At 36.7% G+C, this 22632-nt stretch overlaps 1 protein-coding gene across 1 annotated transcript in view; it reads left to right on the forward strand.

Annotated features, from left to right (window-relative positions):
* INSC (INSC spindle orientation adaptor protein) overlaps positions 1-11195 on the forward strand; it is a 100015-nt gene extending 88820 nt beyond the window's left edge. Inside the window, exons 9-12 of the mRNA XM_063332361.1 lie at positions 1909-1975; positions 4845-5000; positions 5656-5732; positions 7655-11195. Of these exons, the coding sequence (XP_063188431.1) occupies positions 1909-1975; positions 4845-5000; positions 5656-5732; positions 7655-7783 (429 nt within the window). The 3' untranslated portion in view covers positions 7784-11195. The remainder of the gene's footprint in view (positions 1-1908; positions 1976-4844; positions 5001-5655; positions 5733-7654) is intronic.
* The last annotated feature ends 11437 nt before the right edge of the window (positions 11196-22632 follow it).

Here is a 22632-nt window from a genome sequence, read left to right on the forward strand (position 1 = left end):
GGAAAATGTGACTTTTGGGGGGAAAGAAAAATCTTTCCATATGGAGTGAGCTAATCTATAGTTTAACTGCCTTTCAAGTCCTACTAAGATTTTAAAAGATAATATAGGTAGAACTTGATGGTTATTGATGATAAGGGTCCTTGATAAACCCTCTGGAGAAGGTTACATATAAACCCAACAGGCTTGTTCATAAAATACATTGCAAAACATAGGGGGCCACATAATCAACACAAAGGAAGTATAGATATAACCTCAAATAATTTCTGGTGTCAAAAGATACACACAAAATATTTTTATGTATGAAAATACTTGTTAGACAAAATAACTTGAAGCAGTGGAATAATTGTCACGTATTCAAATTGTGGTTAATTGAATTCTTCATCTGTGGCTTAGAGAGCCACATGGGGTACAGATTCTGCATAGAGGAAGCAATTTTCATTAACAGGATATAATTTAGAATGAGAAAACATATACACTCTGCCTGAAACACAGTTAATAATTAATATGGAATAAATACATAGACATATACTGAGTTACCATATTTCTACCTGTCACTCTCTAGAGTTTCAGCAACTCATTTGCATCCTAAGTAAGTATATTTATTCAGAGAGATGACACTGTAACACTACCTTCGAAAGTGGAAGACCTTTATGTCACAGCATCGAAAATGAGTCATCCTTGTTATTAAAATGGCAAAGTGAGATCAGAATGGTGATTTGATCTCATGCCTACTTACATCTAAGAAGTTTGCTTGTTTGTGAACTGACACTGTACTGCTAAAAAGCTGATAACCAGTTCTCAAACTGATTGTTATTTTTGAGGCTGATCAGTTTTTCTTAACTAGAGTAGAGAAAATTAGAACTTCTTAAGAAAGACTATTATTTCTATTTTGTATTCTAATGATCTGTAACATTTATTATTTGGGCTTTCACCTATGCTGTTAATATTGAGATTTGTTTGCAAGTAGGAAGCAAGTTATTTGAAGGATAAAGTAAAAAAGAACATCTTGCAGGATGTATGAGAGAAAGTATATGATATCAATGAAGGGAATGGGTGATTGAAAGCCAACAGCTCCACATGACCCAGTCTCTGTCAATGGCTTGCTGCATCACTTTAAGCAAGCTGAGTTACACCTAATCTTGAAAACAGTTAGTGCTATTTGGATAAGAAATTCTGTAAATGAGTATCTCAAAATGTGCTTCTGTTGGTCCAAAACCTAATCTTAGCCTTAGCTCAAGAAAGGTATAAACGGATTTTTAAATCCAGCTCATTTTGGGACAATGCTTTGACATGCACACAACTTGTGGCTTCAATAAAATTGAAAAGTATTCCTTAATACTCCCTTGAATTAAGTCTCAAAACTCCAAATCTGTTGTGAGGATTTCTCAACATTTCAGCTGAACCCTGAAGAAGAAAGGTAGCAATAACTTAGCACTACTGAACGTACACCACGTGCTGGTTCTTAGCCTTCACTGTGAGCTCTGCCTGAGCTGGACTGTGACTACAGGATTGGTTCCTGGGGGTGGGCAGCTCCCGGCTGAATTCTTTGTAGGACTCCAGGTTTTTTTTAATTTGGTTGGTTTTGATAAATTTTTATCTTCCTCTTTCTACCAATTTGGCCACTGAGAAAATCTGCTGCGTAGATCCCCATATGACAGACTTTCCTACATGAGTATAGGGGCGTGAGAAAAAGAGGTTTTAGTTTTCTTGTTGTCTGGGTTTCAGTTAGTGGCCATATGTAAGATAAAGAGCCACAAGAAGTCACAAGGGTGCAAATAGACAAGAATGCTTTTTCATTTTACTGAGTGTGCCATATTTCTGCAATACTAACTTTATAAACCACAGTGCTATTTAATATTACTGAATTGTAGGGCTATACTTCATATTTCCTTCTCTTTTTAATAATAGGTGGTAACAATATTGGCAAACATGTCTGTCTTGGACCAGTGTGCTTCAGAAATCATTCAAGGAAATGGTATGTATTTTAGCTGAATTAAATTCTGTATTTGTTTGTTGATAATGTGGGTAGGTAGGAAAGGAGTGGTTACAAGGTAAAGGAGAAAGACTTCACTAATAATACTTCATTTTGTGTCTGTCTCTGCTGGGTATGCTGCACGGTGCAAAATGAGATGGTTCATTGGGATGGTTCTACTGAAACAAATTATTACTCCTTTAGAAAACTTTGCACGTATGACCACCTTGCTGATGTTCTGTGACTTATTCATAGATACAAAGCAAGGTAGTACAAAGTGTTTCAACAACCTTTACTCTGGTAATTACGTTGTATAAGTGGCAGTTCTTACATATTGAAAGACGTCATCTGATACTGAGCCCTGCATACCTGTATTTTGTGTCCCTTTCTTCACAGGTATTCAGACGTATTATAAATTTTGAAGCATTATGTTTTTATTACTATAGAGCAGTTGCCAGTTTTTTTCCACACTACTTTAAATCTCATATTATGAGAAATTCATTATGCTGAAAAAACTCTAGGTGTTATAGGCCCACCAGAAATCTGAGAAGTTAGGTTAATAATTCTGTGGATAAGGATACGGGAAGACGTAACTGCCTTGTTAATACACCTACCAGCAAATTCAGTAAGACAGCTTCTTTGGGGGTTTTGTTTTGGTTTGGGATTTTTGTTTGTTTGTTTGTTTGTTTTTGGTTTGGTTAGTTTGGTTTTATTTGTGGGAGATATTAAATTACAGTGAAGCTTCACAATTATTGCTTTTTCTGTCCTAGGAATATCCCTTCCACACTTTTTAAATTAAGGTTTGGATAGGAATGGTTTGAGTTTGCATTCATTTGAATCTCAGACATGGCTGATTGGAGGTGGGAGAAAGGGTTTCAGAAAGCATCTACATAGAAGTAGGTCTTGAAATAGAATTGGCCAATCCTTATGTGATATTGGGCTTAGACGTTTCTTGCATTTCATTGGAAAATTTGAGCTCTCTGCACACAAATGTGACTGGCAAGGATCAGGCACAACTGATTTGCTTGATGGGATCCATGTGTGCACAGAGGTAGCGTGTGTTTGATGTCCTTGCTAAGGTGGATAGGTGTTGCAGTTTAAGACCGAATGACAATGTGGAGGTTGAATGGATCTGGATACTGAAGCAATTTAATCACAGATATACGCAGTTTTACAAATTACCCATCCCATGCAGTAGACAGTGCAGGGAGCGGGAGGAGCAAGGTAGGTTAGCATAGTGGTTTCTTATATGACCTCCTTGTTCCATGAGAGGGATGGGGCAGTCACAGAGAGAAGTTGGTCAGGTCCTCGTGGTGATTCCTGCCATGCTTCTGGTCTAAGATCCCTGTGTTCTGAGAAGTGTGCCCCCCCTGCAGGCACTTGGGGCTTCCCTACCCAGAGTCTTTTTTAGAAACTCTTGGTAAGACCCTGACATTTCCCAGGGCCCTAGGTGTCTGTAATTGTAGGATTGAGTAGAGAATACCCTGTCAGTGATTTGTCTGTTTGACTCGTGCTGTTGTTTCCTGATTTGCTGTTGTTAGCACTCACAATCTGGATATGCCCTGGAAGATTTTGCACTCCTTTATGATTAGCAGATTGGTTACGTAGTTTGGCTATCTATATCCTTGAGCTCACAAAAACTTGTTTTGTTTTTTGGGACAGGTGTTCGATTACATTTCATTTACTTCTACTAAAGCAGAAACTTGATTGACGTTCATGAAATTACACTAACAGCTATGCCAAGTAGGCCTAAGTGATGGTAGATACTACAGTAGGTTGAGATGTACATGTGGATTGTCAAGCACAATGTGATGAAGTAAAGTCTGAGTATACACTCCGTAATGGAAGTTTACTCTGAAGCATTTGCCCCCAGGGAAGGGTTGACACTCATCTTGTGTACAAAGACTTTTTGTGTCTGCCTAATGTTGTAATAATCAGATGCTGGTCAGAAGCCAGATTCACAAACTGAGAAGGGTCTTCGCATCCTGAAAAGTTTAGATACATTTTCTTATCAACTGTGACTTTTTTGTATGTTGATTGATTATTATCTAGCTGCATGATTCTGGATGCTAATTCTCTTAATTATTTATGCAAATGTTCTAACAGTTAAAATCTTCTGATGCTACCTGAAGTAATCTGAATGCTTAATAGCATATGGAGTCTAATAGCACATAATTGTCCTTACATTTAAAATAGTCTAGAAAATAGAAGTCAGTACAGTCTCATCTGTTTTTGTGCTGCTACAATAAGAATATCAACTCCTACAGGCAACAATAAGTTAATGAAACCATTTCAACATGGATGACATCGTCTCTTCTGCAGTGAAGAGTTAGTCACACAGTAACCTTCAAGAGGCAGAATTTTCCTCATTAAAGTATTCCCCATTCTAAAATACCCTTAAACAGTTTAAGAAGGAATTTTTAAAGGCTTGCTCAAAAATACATAAACTGAAAAAAAAATAGTTTTACTTTCCTGTAATTCAAAGCTAAACTTCATTTAGAGACCTGAAATACGTCACTACAGGTTTTTAGGTTAGTTTAGAAGCAAATAAAGAATTGCATTTAGTTTGACTGAAATAAATTTGTGAAATCTAAAATACAAACTTGTAGATGAGTCAAGAAGTTGGAGGAGGGAAAAGTTAGTGCATTTTCTAGTTCCAGAAGTTCTGTAGCTTCACAGTAAAGATAAACTTATGCACAGATCAGATGTGCCTGAATGCTGATGGCCAAATTCCAGTCCACATTTATACATTCTTCATGCCCTGTTTGGGCAGTGATTGGTCTGTATTTACCTAGCTTGCTTTTTCCCTTTACTTTTTTGGACTAAGTTTTTTGTTGGAGAGAGGATAACAATGGCTCTTACATCCTTCTAGGTGTGCAACTTTTAATGGAAATGCTCTTTGAAAGATCATCTTCAGGAAATTCATCAGAAGTTGCTGCTTGTGAGAGAGTCCAACAGAAATCTGCGGTTACTCTGGCACGACTCAGCCGAGATCCTGAAGTGGCAGATGCAGCCGTAAAACTCAGCTGTAAGGATGTATCACTAGCTTAACGGCAGACTGAAAAAGGGAGGAACTGCCAGTCATAGAGAAGCTCTTTTTAATTTTTAGCCTCACTTGGTACACTTCATGGAATAGGTTCCCTATATAGTCTGTCCAGAGAGTGACTGGAGGCTGTGCTGAATAAACCTCTGGCTTATTTCCCAGAGGAACCTGAGGTGCAGCATCCACTCAACACATAGCTGTGGCCGACTGTGCCAACTGACACTGCTGCCTCCTCCATTCCCTTATTTAAACCTTTGTGCAGGATCTGTCAGTGGACAGAAAACTTGGACCCTTGCAGGTTCAGATGTGATGAATCTAATGAGAAGCAACATGTCCTTTTGGCTGGAGTTTTTTAAGGGCGTGTGGGAGGATTGGTAGGGAAGAAATTTCCACCCTGAAAGAGCAATAGCGGATAAAACCAATGCATTTGTTTGTTTATGCTTTACAACTATTAATTATGTCTGCTCTGAACTGCATATCTCCATGGACAGTCCCTTAAGTATTTGCATATCATCTTTGCATTAGAGATCACATCTACTAAGGAAGATAAATATGAAACATCTAAAAAAAAAAGACCTCATCTCAAAATAAGGATTTTTTTTTCTAAATTATTTCTTCTGATACTCTTTTGTGCACTCAGGTATTCCTCGCCTAATTAAACTTTGCAGATCACCAACTGAAAGAAATAACAGTGATTCCGTTTTAGTGGCATGTCTGGTAGGTACATTTTAATCTTTCTTTCATGCTTATCCTGAAAAATGCAGAAAAACCCACCCCTTTAGATTTCAAAATACAGAAGTATTGCAGGAATGTTTTAAATTCATGCCAGGGTCTCCTGCTTTTCCCCTTAAGCATAATCCTGTACAGTGTCAATTATTTATCCTCTGACTGAAGATTTAAGCACATAAAGAAAAATGGCTTCATCTCCGCATTACTGAGCTCTAAAAAATTGCAGTGGAACACTTCAGAATTTAAGGTTTCAGTAATTCTTAAATTCCTTTATCTGATGATGCTACGTTTGCTGAAATGAGCCTTGAATCACAGGGGTAGCAGCCCTTTATCTGCACGCACATATGTACAGAAATATTTATGTAAAGTGCCCAAAGAGAGGAAAGGAGATTCCTTGCTTTCACTACAGTCCATTTTTTTTCTATTTGAGTCTCCAAGACAATATAGTGTCCAGCCAAGGAGTGGCCAACAGAAGGTTAACACTTTCTCTGCTGAGGAGAAAGATCCCAGCTGCTGGCCCTGCGCTGCATGGACTGTGAGCCCCAGCCAACAATCAGAGTTGAGTCATTTCACCCAGCATTCCCTGAGAGGAAAGTGCTCTGGGGACATGGGTGACCTAGGGTTAGAAAATAGATTTTGATGAATGAAGACTGAAGAATATGGTTTGACAGTGCTTTTTAGTATTTATGTTATTTTAAATGTAAAACTTGGTTATCGCAGCTTCAATTAACAGCAGAATGAAGACAGTATGTACGTGAGCATAAGAAATGTTGTGTTATTCGTCATGCATGCCAAAAACGCTTGTTAATCTTGTATGGCTAGAGCTGAGGCCACAGAGTGATGGCAGCAAACCCGACTGATTTTTCTGTCTCACTGAAATTGTTGCTGTACATTCCTTGAATTCATGCCCATTACTTGAGATGTTACCTGTCTGTCTCAGCAATTCTGCTTCTCCTGATATTTTAGTAGCTACCTGATGACACTTTCTGATAAACGTATGGCAAAAATATTGTCCTTGAGACATAAGCTGCTTCAGGCTCTGATAGGTATTGTCACTAAAGTCTGAGGACTTGTACTGTTTGGTATTTTTATCTTGGTTGTTTACTTTTTGTATATTTGGAAGCAGATGATTAACTCTTGTGTTAGTGCTGCATTGACAAACAGCACAGAGATAAGCTGATCGCAACTACGAGACCTTAGTAATAGAACACAATTTTTGTTCTTGAGGAAAGCCAGCCTGCTTTCCAGTTGCATCTGTTGTGTCAGGTTGCTAGAAGGTGTGTAATCATTGTATATTTTTCTCCAGTGAGAAAAACTAGTAACTCCTGAGAAAGGAAGAGTTTATGAAGATAATAGTAACATCAATACAATTTGTATTGTGCAGTGCCATAATCAGAACAACTGACAGTTTTATTTGTTCCCAAATGGCTTGAACTGTATAGCTTCTTTCTACACCACTAGCATCTAAAGTATTTCTGTTATGGGCATTGCATAAAACTTCAGTAGCAAACGTTTTCTGAATCAGATGGCTTATAGTTCTCATAAACAAGACAAAAGCTAAGAGGAGAGTTGAGATACAAAGAGGCAGCGTGAGACGTGCAGCCGGTCAGAGATAGGTTTATAATCAAAGCACTCTGACTCTCACCTCTGTGTTCTTTGACCCACACTATCCCTGCTGCTCAGGTCTCATGTGCCCAAAAAGGATTGTCATTTAATAGCTGCATTTGAGGGGAGATTCGTCCAACAGAAGGCGGCAGTAATGAGAGATTAGCCAGGTGGATGAGTCCATAAACCTGCACAGTTCAGTTTTGAGTCTTGGCTATTATTTAGAGATAGTTACACTGGATTCCTGCAACGAAGACTTTGTCAGACCTTAGCAGTATTACAATTGTGTTGTTTTGTTTTTCTAGGCAGCCTTACGGAGACTAGCAGTTATGAGTCCTGATGGACTTGAAGATTCAGATTTTCAGCAGCTAGTAAAGCCCAGACTTGTGGATTCCTTTCTGCTATGCACAAATATGGAAGAGAGCTTTGTATAAATGTGAGCCAAAAACCTTTGAAAAATAATCAAGATATGTATACAATAAGATAATACATATACAATTTTATTGAGTTTTAGTCCTATTGTTATTTATGACTTATTTATTTTAAAACCATGAACAGGTGGTTTGTAGGAGCAAAGAAGCAGAATGAGCAAACTCATTTCAGTGGTTTGCAAAGGTAATTTTTTATTTTCCCGCCAAGACACGTCAACAGACTTATCACTGCAATCTAACAAAATGCTGTCGTCTTGTTTAATATAGTTGAATCAAGGTAAAAAAGCCAAGAATTTGGTGCTCTGATGTTAAACGCTTCTAATAATGTGTTATCACTGATATTTTTCTACAGTTAGAACATTTTGCAGTTTTTAAAGAAATGTTTTAGTCTCATGCATTTGCTGCATTAGAAGAAAAACAATTGTTAAATCTGCAAGCATACACTTAGAAATGAAAGGGCTGTTATAGTCTGAGTCCAGTTCTTAACTGTTGTTAGTTTTTAATAGAACTATGAAAAAATGTAACTGATTAGCTGGGAAAATTTTTCAGAAGTTTCAAATACTGGCTTGGAATGATGTCAGAAGACATTTTTATGCCGTACAAAGATGTGCTCCATTAGAGGAAACACACTTGCAGACAAATATTTTATTCACATGTACTGAAAGTTCCTAAAGAAATTGAGAGAATTCTAGAAAATTCTTTATGAAATCAAACACATGTCATCAACGTGAAGGTATCCACATAAAATTTAAAATCATCACACAATGATAATTTTCCCTCTTTTCCAAGCCCTACAAGAACTGGAAGAGAGCACGTACAGACACGTTTCAAGTATTCAAGCTACTACTTTTGTGAAAGGTTGTGCATGCATACCTAAATAATCAGAACAGATAAATTAATTGTAACTTATATTTCCATATATTTCTATATATATCCAACCTGTATTTCTAAAACTGTGAAAGGGGACTTCCGGGAGCTCTTGGAGTTGAAAAAAGGAGACTTTACCAGTGGATAACAACATAAAGAATAGAGCTGATTTAAAAATAGATTTATTTTTTCATGAACATTTCTCTTAAAATTTGCCTTTTTCTTTTAATCAAGAAACATTAGAAATTTAAAATTACTCAACCAGAAATATCTTGAGAGTGTTTCAACCCCCCAGCTTCTCACAAAGCACTCTGTAGATTATGAAAGCATATGTATTTTTTTCTTGATGGCTTGCAACTATTGCTCTGGATCATTTTATGATCAGCAACTTCAGGGTACTAGGACATCTGCCAAAAAAGTAAGTACATTTCCTCTTTACTGTACTTACTTTGTAGATATGTTAAACAGCTTAATTCATTAATGTTTATTTAGTATTACTTGGTGTTTAGATGAAAGACACTAGGAAATTGCTAAACTGTCATTGTCTTCCGCATTTTCTATGTCTGAAAAATCTGTCCTGCTTCAAGCAGTCAGAAGTGGTGGGTACATTTTTATCCCCTTGAGTACATGGGTTAAGAAGTCTCTGCCTTAACATTTCTTCCTTATGATCTCTTCATTTAACTATGAAGTCTATCCTGAATGAAGTTTTAAAACTTTAGAAAACATACAATGAACTCTGTCATAAGCAACTACTCAAAGATAAGCGTTGAATCGGATGTTTCACAGATGTGATTTTCTAGTAAGAGCAGAGATGAATTCTGCTTTGTTTGCTTACTTTGAGACAGCTCCTTAAACTTCCAGTATTGCTAAGATGTATGGTACTGTACAGCTTTAAAAATATTATACCAGTAATGGACTTTAACACTTTCCTCACGGAGCCAAAATACATGTATGAACCATGGATGCTTTAAATGGTAAAATCAACATTCTTGGTATAAACAATGAGCTCATAAATCTCATAAAAAAGTGAACTCTAAGGTCCCATTGCTATCATGCTGACAGTGTGATAATCCCTAATAGAATACAACACATCAAATTCTGTTGCGAATGTGCTGTACCAAACCTTGTTCTGTCAGCTGCAACTAACACTAGACATAGTAGTTTGTAAATGGGGTAGGCTTTATTCCATAATAGGTAAAGTTAACATCTCATTTTCAAAAAATGTCCACACATGTAAAGTGAACTGAAGTAGCTATTAAGAAAATCCCATTATGACCCATAATGTTTTAAAGCCATTTCTAACAGGTCAATCAAATGTTCAGTGAGCAGGCCTGTAGCAAGGAATGAGTCAAATTTGCTCTCAGGTACAATAATGTAAATCCACATCCTTTTACTACAGATACTCTCAATCTGTAAATACGAGGCCATAGTTCTAGGTCCATATTGTCCATTTACATGTGTTCATATTATGAATGTAGCTGTTTACGTTACAGAAACAAAATACATTTAGGTGGATCTCATATTTGTAGTAGAAAAATATATCTTGAAAGAGCCAGTTCAGACCTTTATCACCTAAGTGTCATCAAAACTGTTTTTGCTAGGTCTGAATTTTTCACCTAAAGTATTGCACTTTATTTTTGTATATGCTAAATTTTGTAAGAAAATAAACATACCTCTTCCTTTCCTCTTAGTTAAATTGGAAATAAAAAGTCATTAAAAATACTGAAATATTATTTTCTTATTATATCTGAATGAATTCTGGATTGAAGATGTTTGCTTTGAAAGTGACTTTTCAGTTTTTAAACCAAAAAAAAGGGGAATGGTTTAAGCCAGAATAAACATGTTTAATTTCAATGTAGTATGATATAAAATATTTCGTATCAAAAGATTTTCACTAAAACATGTCTTTCGGTGGATCAGTCATTGGACTCCCTGTGTATATACATATACAGTTAGCAGAGTGAGGTAGAGAGTATGTGTAATACATTTACATACTAATTCATATATGTGGACTCATTGACTTATAGAGACTGCATGTAGATTAGATATTAGCTTAATCATTCCAGAAACTGAATGTTATGCTTGTCATAAAAGTTGTAGTTTCATTTAAGTTTTTCTGAACATTTTAGGTTTTAAATGATATTAGAAATGTTAGACAAACATGCGGTGAACTGCAGGATTCTTTGTAACTTTGATTTACATTCCAGTGATTTGTGTTCAAATTTCAGCGTTAGTTTGAACTGGTTACAGATATTCAGGGCCCAGATGTTTCATTCATAGAATAAAATTTTTTTCTCAGTTTATTGTGTGTTTGGTACATGAATCATTTATGTGGAATGTTACTTGTCTAACCTGTTCTTTTTAAAATCATATTTGTATGTACAAGGCATAAGATGATGTCTTGGTAAATTGGATGTCTTACCTATTTTTAGGATTGCCCGTTAGCATCCAAATGATCAGACTTGGTCTGTAGAGCGTCGTGTTTCCTTAGTACAAGACTGATTCTGGTGTCCAGGATCTTGTCCATGGCTTGTTCCAAATATGTATGTTGACCATCTCCTTTCAAATAACAGCAATGAACAGTCAAAATAACATTAGCTTTTGTATTTTGAGAAATGTCCTTTGATTTTCAGTTTAAATTTATATTAAATTTAATGTGTTTAAAGTAACACTCTAGACACTGTAAATTATTCACTAGTGTGAATTTTTAAGGGGAGGGAGGGAGGGAAGATGGCATTGAACATTGAAAGATAGGTCTAGAGTGAATTTGTTCATTTGAGTTGGAAGTGCTTAGCTGGTGGGGAGGTGGGTGAATAGTTTCAGCCCTTGACAGGCTGAAGAACCAGAAACAAGGAAAGCACAGGGTTATCTCTTTTAGGTACTTACATGCTTTGCAGAAATCCTTATCTCTACTTTCTAGTTTGCTCTTGGGTCTGAGTTTCTCTAGCTATAACAAATCTCTGCCTCTTAGAAGTGTTATTTGTACAATTGCTATCTGAATAGAAGAGAGTTAAATTCCAAGGTCTGGTCCTGCTAATTATTATGTCGATGAGGTTTCTGCTGAGAAACTAAGTATAAAAAATTGCTTGTTAAAGAAATGTCCTCTAGATCACCTAGAACAAAAAGAAACGTTTATTGTTCCCACAACAGAGGGAAGAACCAGCATATTCTTCAGAAAACTTGAGAGAAAACATGTATAATAGTACTATTCCAGGTATTGGTAATTTTACAAGCAGACTTGCTAACTAAGTTTATGAATTGATCATGCCCCTGTGAAATAATTACTGAATCAAAGTAATAAAGGAAAACCACTAGACTTGTAGAAAAAACACTGGGAAATAAAAGATTTTTCTCTTTCCTTTTCAACAGCCAATCAGTGACTTTAATAACTCAAGTGTGCCTAGAACCTAATGGAACCTACGGGAAACCAGTGCAAAAGTGTAGTAGGTAATACTGCTAATTTGCTTTAGAGAGAAATTAAAAAGGATCAAAAGGCTTAAACAGTGTGAAGAAGGAGGTGTGTCTGACATGGTACCTTTTCTATCACTGTTGTGATCACCTGTGTCACAAATGTCTAACTGAAAAGTACACTGCTTGTACTCTTTTATTCAAGCTTTCTGTGTATTACTACTGTCTTCTAACTAGCTTTTGTCCATGTCCTCCACTACCTTTAGAATGTGACCTACCAGTGCGCACACGTATTCAAAGTAACTTACAGATTTCAGTGTATATAAAAATTGAGTCTGAATTATTTTTTTTATACCGCATAATGTAAAAATCTTTTTGAGTAGTTCTGGAAGGATATACCTAACAAAATATGTCCGTTATGTATGCTCATCACGTAAGGCAAAGTTTATGATAAATTAAGAAGATATATCTAAAAAGGTCTCGAAACAGCCATGTGTGTTTTCATTTGCATCAAAAGAATAATTATGGAATGGGCCCGAATCATCTAGGGAAGCCTTCTTTGGAGCTATGGTAAGTCAGTGTGCCTGCACTGCAGGAAAGAAGAGCCAGAGCTAACCCCCAGGTTTCAAGATTCTTACTAGAATTAGAACTGTAGAGATCTAACACATAAAATGAAAGAAACATAAATAAAATCTCACAATATGAAGCTAAGGATAAACAACTTGTAAAATTTTGTGATAAACATGAACATTTAAGGAATATGCTTTGTACATTAAGTAACAAGCCTGTTTACACATACTTGCTTCCACTTCCAGAACAAGATACAATGCCCTTTGTCACGGCTCTTTACTTTTGTACTGCTTTATTATTATTATTATTATTATTATTATTATTTATTATTTAAAAGGCCACACTTTTTTTCAGAGCTGCAATTGCTACAAATTAATGATTTCAAAAGTGTAGCCCATCTTTAGGGATGGATAAACAGGAAAGTGACTAAATACCATGAAGCAAAGCTGATCATTTGCATGAGTGTGTCATCCTTAAAAGGACACAAACTTTGTAGAATGAGATAGGCTAGTTAATGGTTTAGAATATCTGGAATAGAAGAAATCTATCATGTGCTTTACTCTAGGGAGGAATTCTCATCTGTTTTGAAGTTCAATTCTGTAAGTATAGTCCAGACCAGTAATTTAGGTACTTTCTGTAGACCACAGAAAGAAGTGGGCAATTCTTTCTCTCTGAGGATGACTGCCCAAGACAGAGAGTATACATAATGCCATGGAACTGCCTTCTTTTTCCAGCAGCTATGGAAAAAAGTGCTGATGATTTGTTTGGAGGAGATGTCTAAACACCTCGACATCTAACTATTAGTTCAGATCATGTGAGATGAATACCAGACTCAGTCTGGAGACAAAAGGAAGGCACTTTTTCAGCTGGGGTTTCACATGCTGTTTATGTATCAAATACAATTCCCATCAAACCAGAAATTTCTGCAACATCGGATTCCCCCTTTGAAATTACTAACTGAGACATTATTTTCTTGTTTGGTATGCACTAGATGGTGACTCCTGTTTGCCACTGTTGTAAGCCAAGGAATAGCTGGACCAACTTATCAAGCTCAGAATATTGTATCAGATTTTACACTTCTTATTAGAGAAAAATCTCTTATATTTAAAAAGAGGGAGAGAGAAAACAGGTCACAGGACACTAACTCAGAAGTGAGCTATCCTGGACAATATGTGAAATACCATTGAGCTAATAAATAGCATTGCATATGTCAGGAAAGCTACTACTCACCAGAAAACAAACAAACTCCCCCTCAAACCCACCATCCCTTCTTTCCCAAAAAGAAATAAGCAGAGCTCTAAGAAGAAAAAATTCCTCTTACATTTCTGACTGGTTTAGAATGGTCTTGTACTGTTATTATCTTGTCTTTACCTGTCAAGTTTTCTTCTTTGGCTTCACTTGTATTAAAGATCTCATGATAATTACTGTTATATTAATAATTCTTTTTTTCCTTGAACTCAAAATGTTTACCTCAAAATGTGGTATTAGATAAATAAGAGATGAAAAAATGAAAAATGGCTGCTGAACAAATACAAAGCTGAAACTTGAAAAACTTGAAGAGATTTCTCTTTAGAAATGCATTCCTGCATAAAAAACATATTAAAACAAGGGTTTGATTAAACAGCTTCTTAATGAAATAGATAACTGAAAAATTGTGTGAAGATGTTCCTCTTTGAAGTCAGGAAAAACCGTGTTATGGTTACAGACAAATCTGATATTTCCAGCTCTTAAAGACTCAAGAGAACTTCAGAAATTGTGTGGTTTGGAGTTTTTCACTTAGCTGCTTGAGATCATAAGGTGAAGCTTTTATAAGTTAATACCATAAGATAAATATAGGTGCATCTTAAAACCAATATCCATTAATGTGCCATTTCACAGACATCATCACCATACGGTAGGCCAGAGATACAGAAGCTCTTTGATAGGCTCTTTTTGCTGGACTGTAATAAATTTATTTACCCTCTTCTTCCCCCATGATTAGGGGAAAGAATAGAGGCAACAGCATTTCAATAGCTATAGAGGATTTTATCAACATTTGTATTCTGAATTTTTGCATTTTGCCAGACAGCTACCAGGCTTGGAGCACAGGATAACAGTAAGAAAGGACCCTTCATTACAAGGCAAGCCTGGGACCTAGCAGCATCATGGGTAACACACTGATCAATGAGGACTATTTTCAGATGGTTCAGGCCGTCATATTGGAAGCTGTGCTGGCATGTTATAAGCAAAGTGGAAGTTGCTTACTATCAAGGCTATTGCCAGCTCCTTGCATGGAAGTCTCTGCTGCTGTGCTTACCGTGGCTTAAGCACTGAGCTAGCAAACCTTAGCAATCCTTTCTTGAATCAAGAATATGCTTTCCATCAACGCTGCAGATGACGATGTAGTGGTTCACAACTGTGTTCCTTTCTAATTTCATAGAATCACAGAATGGTTTGGGTTGGAAGGGACCTTAAAGATCCTCTAGTTCCAACCCCCCTGCCATGGGCAAGGACATCTCCCACTAGATCAGGCTGCTCAAAGCCCCATCCAGCCTGGCCTTAAAAACTTCCAGGGATGGGGCTTCCACCACCTCTCTGGGCAACCTATTCCAGCGTCTCACCACCCTTATGGTGAAGAACTTCTTCCTAACGTCCAGTCTGAATCATCCCATCCCTAGTTTTAATCCATTCCCTCTAGTCCTACCATTACCCGACATCCTAAAAAGTCCCTTGCCAACTTTCTTGTAGGCCCCTTTAAGATACTGGTAGGCCACTCTAAGGTCTCCTCGAAGCCTTCTTTTCTCCAGACTGAACAACCCCAACTCTCTCAGTCTGTCCTCATAGGAGAGGTTTTTTCTCTATGCTTTTCCACCTGATGTCAATTGATTAACGCTTGCCTTTAGAGTGAATCACAGCTTAAGAATTTGCACGATCCAATATAAGGGAAAGCAACTGAAAGATCAAATCCAACATCTTGCGAGCTCCAAGACAGTGACATGTTTTACAGTGTGTTTGCTGGTGCTGTCTCATGGCTCTGTTACATCTGCATCAAGGTAATCTTTTGGTGTAGCACCTTGGCTAAAAGGTTGTTTTCTCATTTGCACCATCTGACAAATATTTCTCCTCAGATACTAAAATCTTATTTATTTTTCCCTTTTGAAAGCATTTTACTTAGAATAGTTACCAAACGCTGGACAGCACAACCAGATGGAATTTCTGGATTCTGCTGCAAAGATCAGATGAATGTGCATGAATTGTTTGTACTCTTATTTTTTGTCTCTCTAAAAACTATAGGGGTGGAGCGTTCCTTTCCATCTTTTTGTATGGTACAAAGTTCTCTAAAGTCCCCAATTTCATTGGAGGGCACTTAAAGATAATATATTAAAAAACATTAACACAAAGACCAGCTCCTTTGGCAGTACCAACATGTTCTTTGTGTTTGTGACCCTATGATATTCTGTGTGTGGAAATGTCGTTGTAGCTTGTTCTGAAGTTAATAATCTGATACGGCTTTAACTGAGATGGTTGCCTTTTGTGTCCAAGCACATTTTCAGCTGCAGCATTCATTCAAAAAGAAAAGCTGAATTCAAACATTTTTTCCATTGATGCATCTATTGTTTGCAAGCTCATCTGAGTGCCCCTTTCATGCGGCAATACTTTTTTTACTTCTCATACTCAACTGAAGTTTGGTCTTCTTCCTTTACCCATTGATCACATTCATAATTTGTTCACTTTTCTCATTATGCGTATCAATAAGAAAATGTCCCAGATCTGAGAGATTTTTCTGATGGCACAGTTTTGATTTTTATTCACGACAAAGGATGTATTTAAGGTCTTATTTGTTGCTAATGACGTAAAAGATCTTTCTTTGTATGCTGAAGTCCACCTATCAATTTCAGGTCCAGGTTCCACATAAGTCCCACTAAAGCCTTCAGAGGAAAATTCACGTGCCAGTACTGCAGTTGTAGCCTTTTAAATTAGAAATTTTGGATTTTCTCTGTAGTGTTTGTTACATGTCTAATGTCTTTCTAAATGGACTAGTTCTCTTTTTTACTTCATCACTCTGCTACCTAGAGCAGATACATTCATCTAGTTTGAGTTGAACAGTCAAAAAGATATTGAACCCTTTTTTCCCCCTTTGTCAGTTTAGCTCACCTATTTGTTCTTGCAGTTGTTAATGATTAATTATGAATGATCTGTGAAGCGTTAAACAGACTGTACACTAATGATACGTTAACTATGCATTATCCTATTAACCACAAAAGCAGAACACGTGTAGTGTAATCATCGTGAACAGAAGAAAGATATTAATGCACCACAAATTTATTCATAGCGGAGAGGAGGAGAATTACTTTGGCAGGCAAGGCAAAACATTGCTGGTGAAAGAAGAGTAAGTCTCTTTCTAGGATCTTGAGGGGAGGTGGAGAAGCCAGACAAAATTTACATAACTGAAATACTGGATGTGGAATTGCATAAATCAATATAACCTCTAATTTTATTTGGAGAATGGCACCTATTAGATAACTTTTCCTCCAACCTAGTTTCACAAAATAAAAAAAAAGAAAAAAGAGGGAGGGGGCGGATGTTGTAGCTGCTTTAATTCTGATCCAAAGGTTTTAAATTGGTGGAGGCAGCGGCAATAATTAAAAAGGCTGCTGAAAATTAAATCATTAAAACATAGTTTTGGTACAGAGGTGTTATCGACACCAGGATCTCAGACTTCAAGTATTTTGAATTAGTTATCAGATACTTTTGAGGTAAAACATCTTTCACTAAAGAAGTATGGATACATTTTTATTCAGAAAATTTATTTCTTAAATAGGTTATATTTTTAATTTAAAATGTTTTTATTGAAATAAACACAAATGGACCCTCTCTGCTCTTTTAAAAAGCTAACTAGAAAATAAAAACTATTTAGTTTAAAGAAGAGCCACAATACAAATCAGTTAAAAATTCTTTAACCATTACTTTGTTTTCTAGGGTCTTGCTGCATATGAATAAATACACCAGGCCATTCTCTGGTGAGTGTCAATAGACAAACTATATATTTTATGAAGATTCTGAGGATACTTTTTCTAATATAAAACTACTTCCAGGTCTTAGCTGTAATCAGTATAATAAAATATGGCTGCTGGTAAGTAAAAATTTTAGAAGTATGAAGTATTCCTTCTAATAAATTTCAGTTTAGCAGTTCTTCTAAGGCCCAGTGGCTGCACTAGTGGAATAAACATCTCAGTTACAAACTGTCCTGAGGTCCTGAAACAACTCTTCACCACCCGGTGACTCTCAGCAGTTCTAGATACTCTATTTGCCTTTGCATAAGATTTTGTCAAACAAGTTCTCATGTTTTCTTTCTTTTAGGACATTTCACAGAGGTGGTATATCCATTTTTACCTTGAGTCCAGACACTCCAGTGTCAACAGACCAAAGAAAACTTAGTTTCACCCAGGGGCTGCTTTTTCAGCCAGAGGCAAGTGAACAAACATCATATGGTTTTACTTTCAGCAGTTTTGTAGTCCTACCCTGCAAACTGAAGGTCTGTTTCACACAGGAGGCCAAGAGCCAGGAAATGTATGAATTACATGCAAGAGTGAAGGTCTTGCTGAAGGTGCTTTCTCCTGTTGAAGATTCAACCAAGTCTTCTTCATTTGGAGAATGCTCCATGGCCCCTAATGAGTTCAGGTGTCTGTTGCCTTTATTCAGTATCCTTTGGACTTGTTTACTTTTTCAAAAAATCTCTTGAGCATTAACGCCTCTCTGTTCACATCAGGACAGCTGAGAACTGCAGCCCTGTGGATAATTCTGATTTTGTCTGCATACCTCTTTTTTTCCGCTTTATTTGTAAGTCTTGCTCACTGAAGAACCATCTTCGTTACTATTTGTTTCCTCATGGCAGGCTTTTCTGAAATCTAGAAAACTGCAATCAAAACTCACCATATAACTAATATATTTCTTCTGTGTACAGACAGCATTATTTTAGTAATACTGAAGTATTATCTGGAACACTAAATGTTAAAGATCAGCCAATTTTGCCAGGGACCGTTGCTCGTACTATTCTCCTCCAGTCACATACTTTTAGTCAAGTCAATAAACTGTGTTTAACAGCTCAAGTGAAGTCTTTTTTCAATTTTAACTTATTTTTAAACAAGGAAGCAATTTTAAAAGCTTAACGTGAAGATTTGATTTTTAAAAAATAGAAAGCAATCAGAAGAATCTTGTAAAAGGAGTCAATTCTCATGCAGCTGCCCCAGGTTTTACCATAGGCTGCATTTTTCTTTTTTCTTGAGAAGTACAATGTTGCTATTGTTCAGTTTCATGTTAGTTCTGGCTGCTTTTCTACAAATCCCATTGACAATACAGTAATCTAGAGGCCCCTTTACAGCTGGGTGGGAAAGGAATTGAAACAATAACATTTGAAATATTCTTAAAAAGTGCTTGATGGTTTTTTAACTTGTTCAAGTGACCCAGTCACATGAGTAAGGACATTTTAAAAAGTCTTAGTGATGCATTTGAATCTTATCTCACTTCCTAAAATATTTAAAAGCCAATTTTCCTTACATGTGTAATGTCTCTAGTCAGTTTGGCGGTTTTAATCTGGGTGAAATCTGAATAAGATTAAGTAATCTACAGACCTACAAATGAACCTTTCTGAAGTCTTTAAAATACTGTTGAACTCAGCAGAAATATATGATCATTATGCACTGCTATGCATCCAAATTCTCTTCCAAGTCTTAAGGGATGAATGTAGCCAGAAAGCCAGCTTCTTTTGGGGCCACCTGGTCACATGAAAAAAAATCGCACAAAACATTTTCTTGGCCTGGGAACTGTTTAGGATTAATTTTGTCTTCCAATATTCTTTAAAAAAATGCAAAATATGTCTCTAAAGAAAAAGAATATTAAATTCCTCAGAAAATGACATTTAGACTACAGAATTTTTTGTAGCAGGAAAAGGGAGTTTTTAGGTTGGTTTTATGTATTATCATGTTCTGTGGATTTGTGTTTCTTTTAGAAGAGTCAAGTTTTTTAAAATAGCAATATCTTGTTTTATTCCATGATGCAGATAAATATAAAGTGATGAAAAGTTATTAGTTTTACAGAAAACAATGAAAGATGCTACAGCTGTCAGATGAAAGGAGTCAAGGTCAGTATAAGCAAATGAATATCCATTGATTTTGTGTCTCTTTAATCAAAGATCCAAATTTTAGCTGGCCTTGAGTATAATCTGATATTTATTTAAAAATATATGGTCCCATGGAGACCTAGTGTGCAAATGGGAAGGGAAAGTACCAGGAATCTCTGTCTGGATGTAGCTGGCCAGGAGTATGAGCCCTCTTCCATAATGTGGGAACTCTAGGCCTCGTGGACCTCTTGTTCCCGATGGAAGTGGATAAAAATGTAGTCATGAAAACCAGGTGAACTGAAGCATGAGGTCTCATTTTTCATGAGAGGGGTATATAACTGCAAGTGAAAGTTGAAAAGAATTGAACCCAAGTGTTTAGGAAGGAGCCACTACTGGGGCTTGTGTAAACTTGGGAAACTAAAGCAAACGAAATGTCGCAGGGACTGGATATGAACACTATAGCTGGAAAACCAACTGTAGTCAGGGCTATAGTTATAATCAAAGTTTCTTTGAAAACGTTGATATTTATGAAGTATCAAATGACATAGGAAAAATTAATACAACGCTAGATACTGTTTTGTATTAGCAACGACATCACAATTGACAGTGAATCTGCACATGGTTTGGTTTACAGTAGTGGCGTGAGTTCTATAAGCTCATTAATTCATTGACACAGATTAGAAAAATGGATGTATTCTTTTTCTGTCAGAACACATAGATGTAACCCAAAGCAAAATGAGTCTCTCTGCTTTCTCAACTCATGATGTAGTGCAAACTGAGTTTTCAAAAGCTTCTTTGAGATGTACTTAAGGACTTGCTGGGGGAGAAGTGGTGACATCTACTGGAATTTTTAAACACTTCATCATATGTTTCCAAGGCTGCTAGCAAGATATATTTGGTTTAGGTCTAAAGTTGGATGAATAATGCAGAAACAATTTCTACTTATATTTGTGCAAATTTGGAAGAAAATCTTCAGCCATCTTGGGGTTGCATTTTGTGTCATTTCCTGCACACACTCATAGAGTTATTAAACTTTAATCATATAACTGTTGGCAGAAAATAAATGTTAATCTCACACAGGAATACTATGAAAAGTGAATTTCTAATGTGCTTTCTATAAGCCTGTGTACCACAAAGCTGATTCCATGAGTTATGTTCATTAGACTAGAGGATGGAAACAATATTAAGTGATTTATGGGACCAACTGCAACAGTGAGTTTATGCTTGGAGTGGCAACCCCTTACGTTAAAAGAAATTAAAAAAAAAATCAACGAGAAAGGAATATGTGAAGCAAATTTCAACCCACTCCCCACATTTCATGGTAAGAAGGAAGGAAACTCATCCATCATTAAATGCATTCATTAAAAATTATTCACTCAGATCCACTTAAACCGTGTTCTAACTTTAATCTCTTGATTTCTTGGGGCTAGATTGTGATGTGTACTGCATGCCCAATAAGCATGTGAAGGCTCTTCTTGCATCCTGATGTAGGTTACTTGGACCTTGGGACTGGGCCTGCAGGAGCAGCAGGGTTATAGTCTGCTTCCTCACTCCCCTCAGAGGGAGTGTGCAGAGGGGAGGGAAAGGGGGATGGGACTGCAGAAGATGAAGAAATCACTCTTGGCACAAAAAAAACCCCTCTGACTGGCTTGCTGGGATTGGCTCGTGGTCAGGGTTTCCACGAATTTTACTACTATGAACCAGTGATAAATAATTCCCTCTGGGACAAGGAAGATGTAGGCAATAAATTGGCCTTTGAGATGTACCCTTGAGGCGTGTTATGCAGTGTTATCTGCGTGCTATTGCAATTTACCTATCCCATTCCCTTCACTCTATGCCTAATCTTTAATCCTTACAATCCAAAGAGTTTATGACTTTACAAAGTTTATGACTTGATTGTATGACACAATTGTGTCAAACAACTAAAAATCACAGAAAGTGAGGAATAGGAGTTTTCTTGCTCACCTTAAACTAAAAGCCAAATTACCAATGTCTGATGTAGTTCCGCAGGCTCTCAGCTGTTATCTTTTACCTGGCACTTTGCATTTTCAGCCTTTGCATACAATGGATGAAATAAACTGTGTGATTTCTGATGGGTAATGTTAAATGATTTTGTTCAGTATCTGATTCAAAATTGTCTTGTGGAGTTAAACTCGGTAGCAGAAAAGCTAATCGTTGGTAGACCCTGCAGCACTGAGACTTTTCCTGCAATATTTAGAGTAACAGGCACAAGAAATACCCAGAGGAAATGGAGAATGATGGTCCTTGAAGTCCTACCACCATTTTTCATTCTTACTAAGAACTGTTTCAAATATTACAGGTAGCTCGTTCACATTATAGTGCCTGCGTTTTTTTCCTCGATTATATCCTTTTTGTTAAAAATTTTCTAATCTGTGAGAAACTTTCTGTAAGGCTTTCCACCAAGCTGTCCTTGAGGATTTTCTACTGTTAAGGAGATTTATTATTCTGGTACGACAAAAGGAAACCATCTGCTGTCATTCATCAAAATGCAAGTCTACCACCAGTCTTACCTCTAATTCTGAAAGCTGCAGATGTGTGGAGATTTTATGTTGATTTTTGCACCTATGAGCATATGACCTGTTGTAGCATCCTGTTCCTGCAGCCTTCAGTTGAGTCCTGTGACTCAAAGCAGATTCCCAGTCACAACAGCTTTTCTTGTAATGGCAGTTGTCTCACTTCAGCAGTGTGCTCTAGTTATGAGATTGCCTGGCTAAAGAGATTATAGGTGTGATAGTCTAACTTACCTACCACAAAATTGGAACTATTTGGCTGTCAGTTAGTATTATGGTGAGAACTCTGACATGATGGTTTTATGACTTTATTAATAAGTGTTAATCCTCCAAACAAGTTTTTTTAGTACATGTTGACTGTCCTGCATCGTGTCTCT

Source organism: Chroicocephalus ridibundus, chromosome 4, assembly GCF_963924245.1.
Source record: "Chroicocephalus ridibundus chromosome 4, bChrRid1.1, whole genome shotgun sequence".
Lineage (NCBI taxonomy): Eukaryota > Metazoa > Chordata > Aves > Charadriiformes > Laridae > Chroicocephalus > Chroicocephalus ridibundus.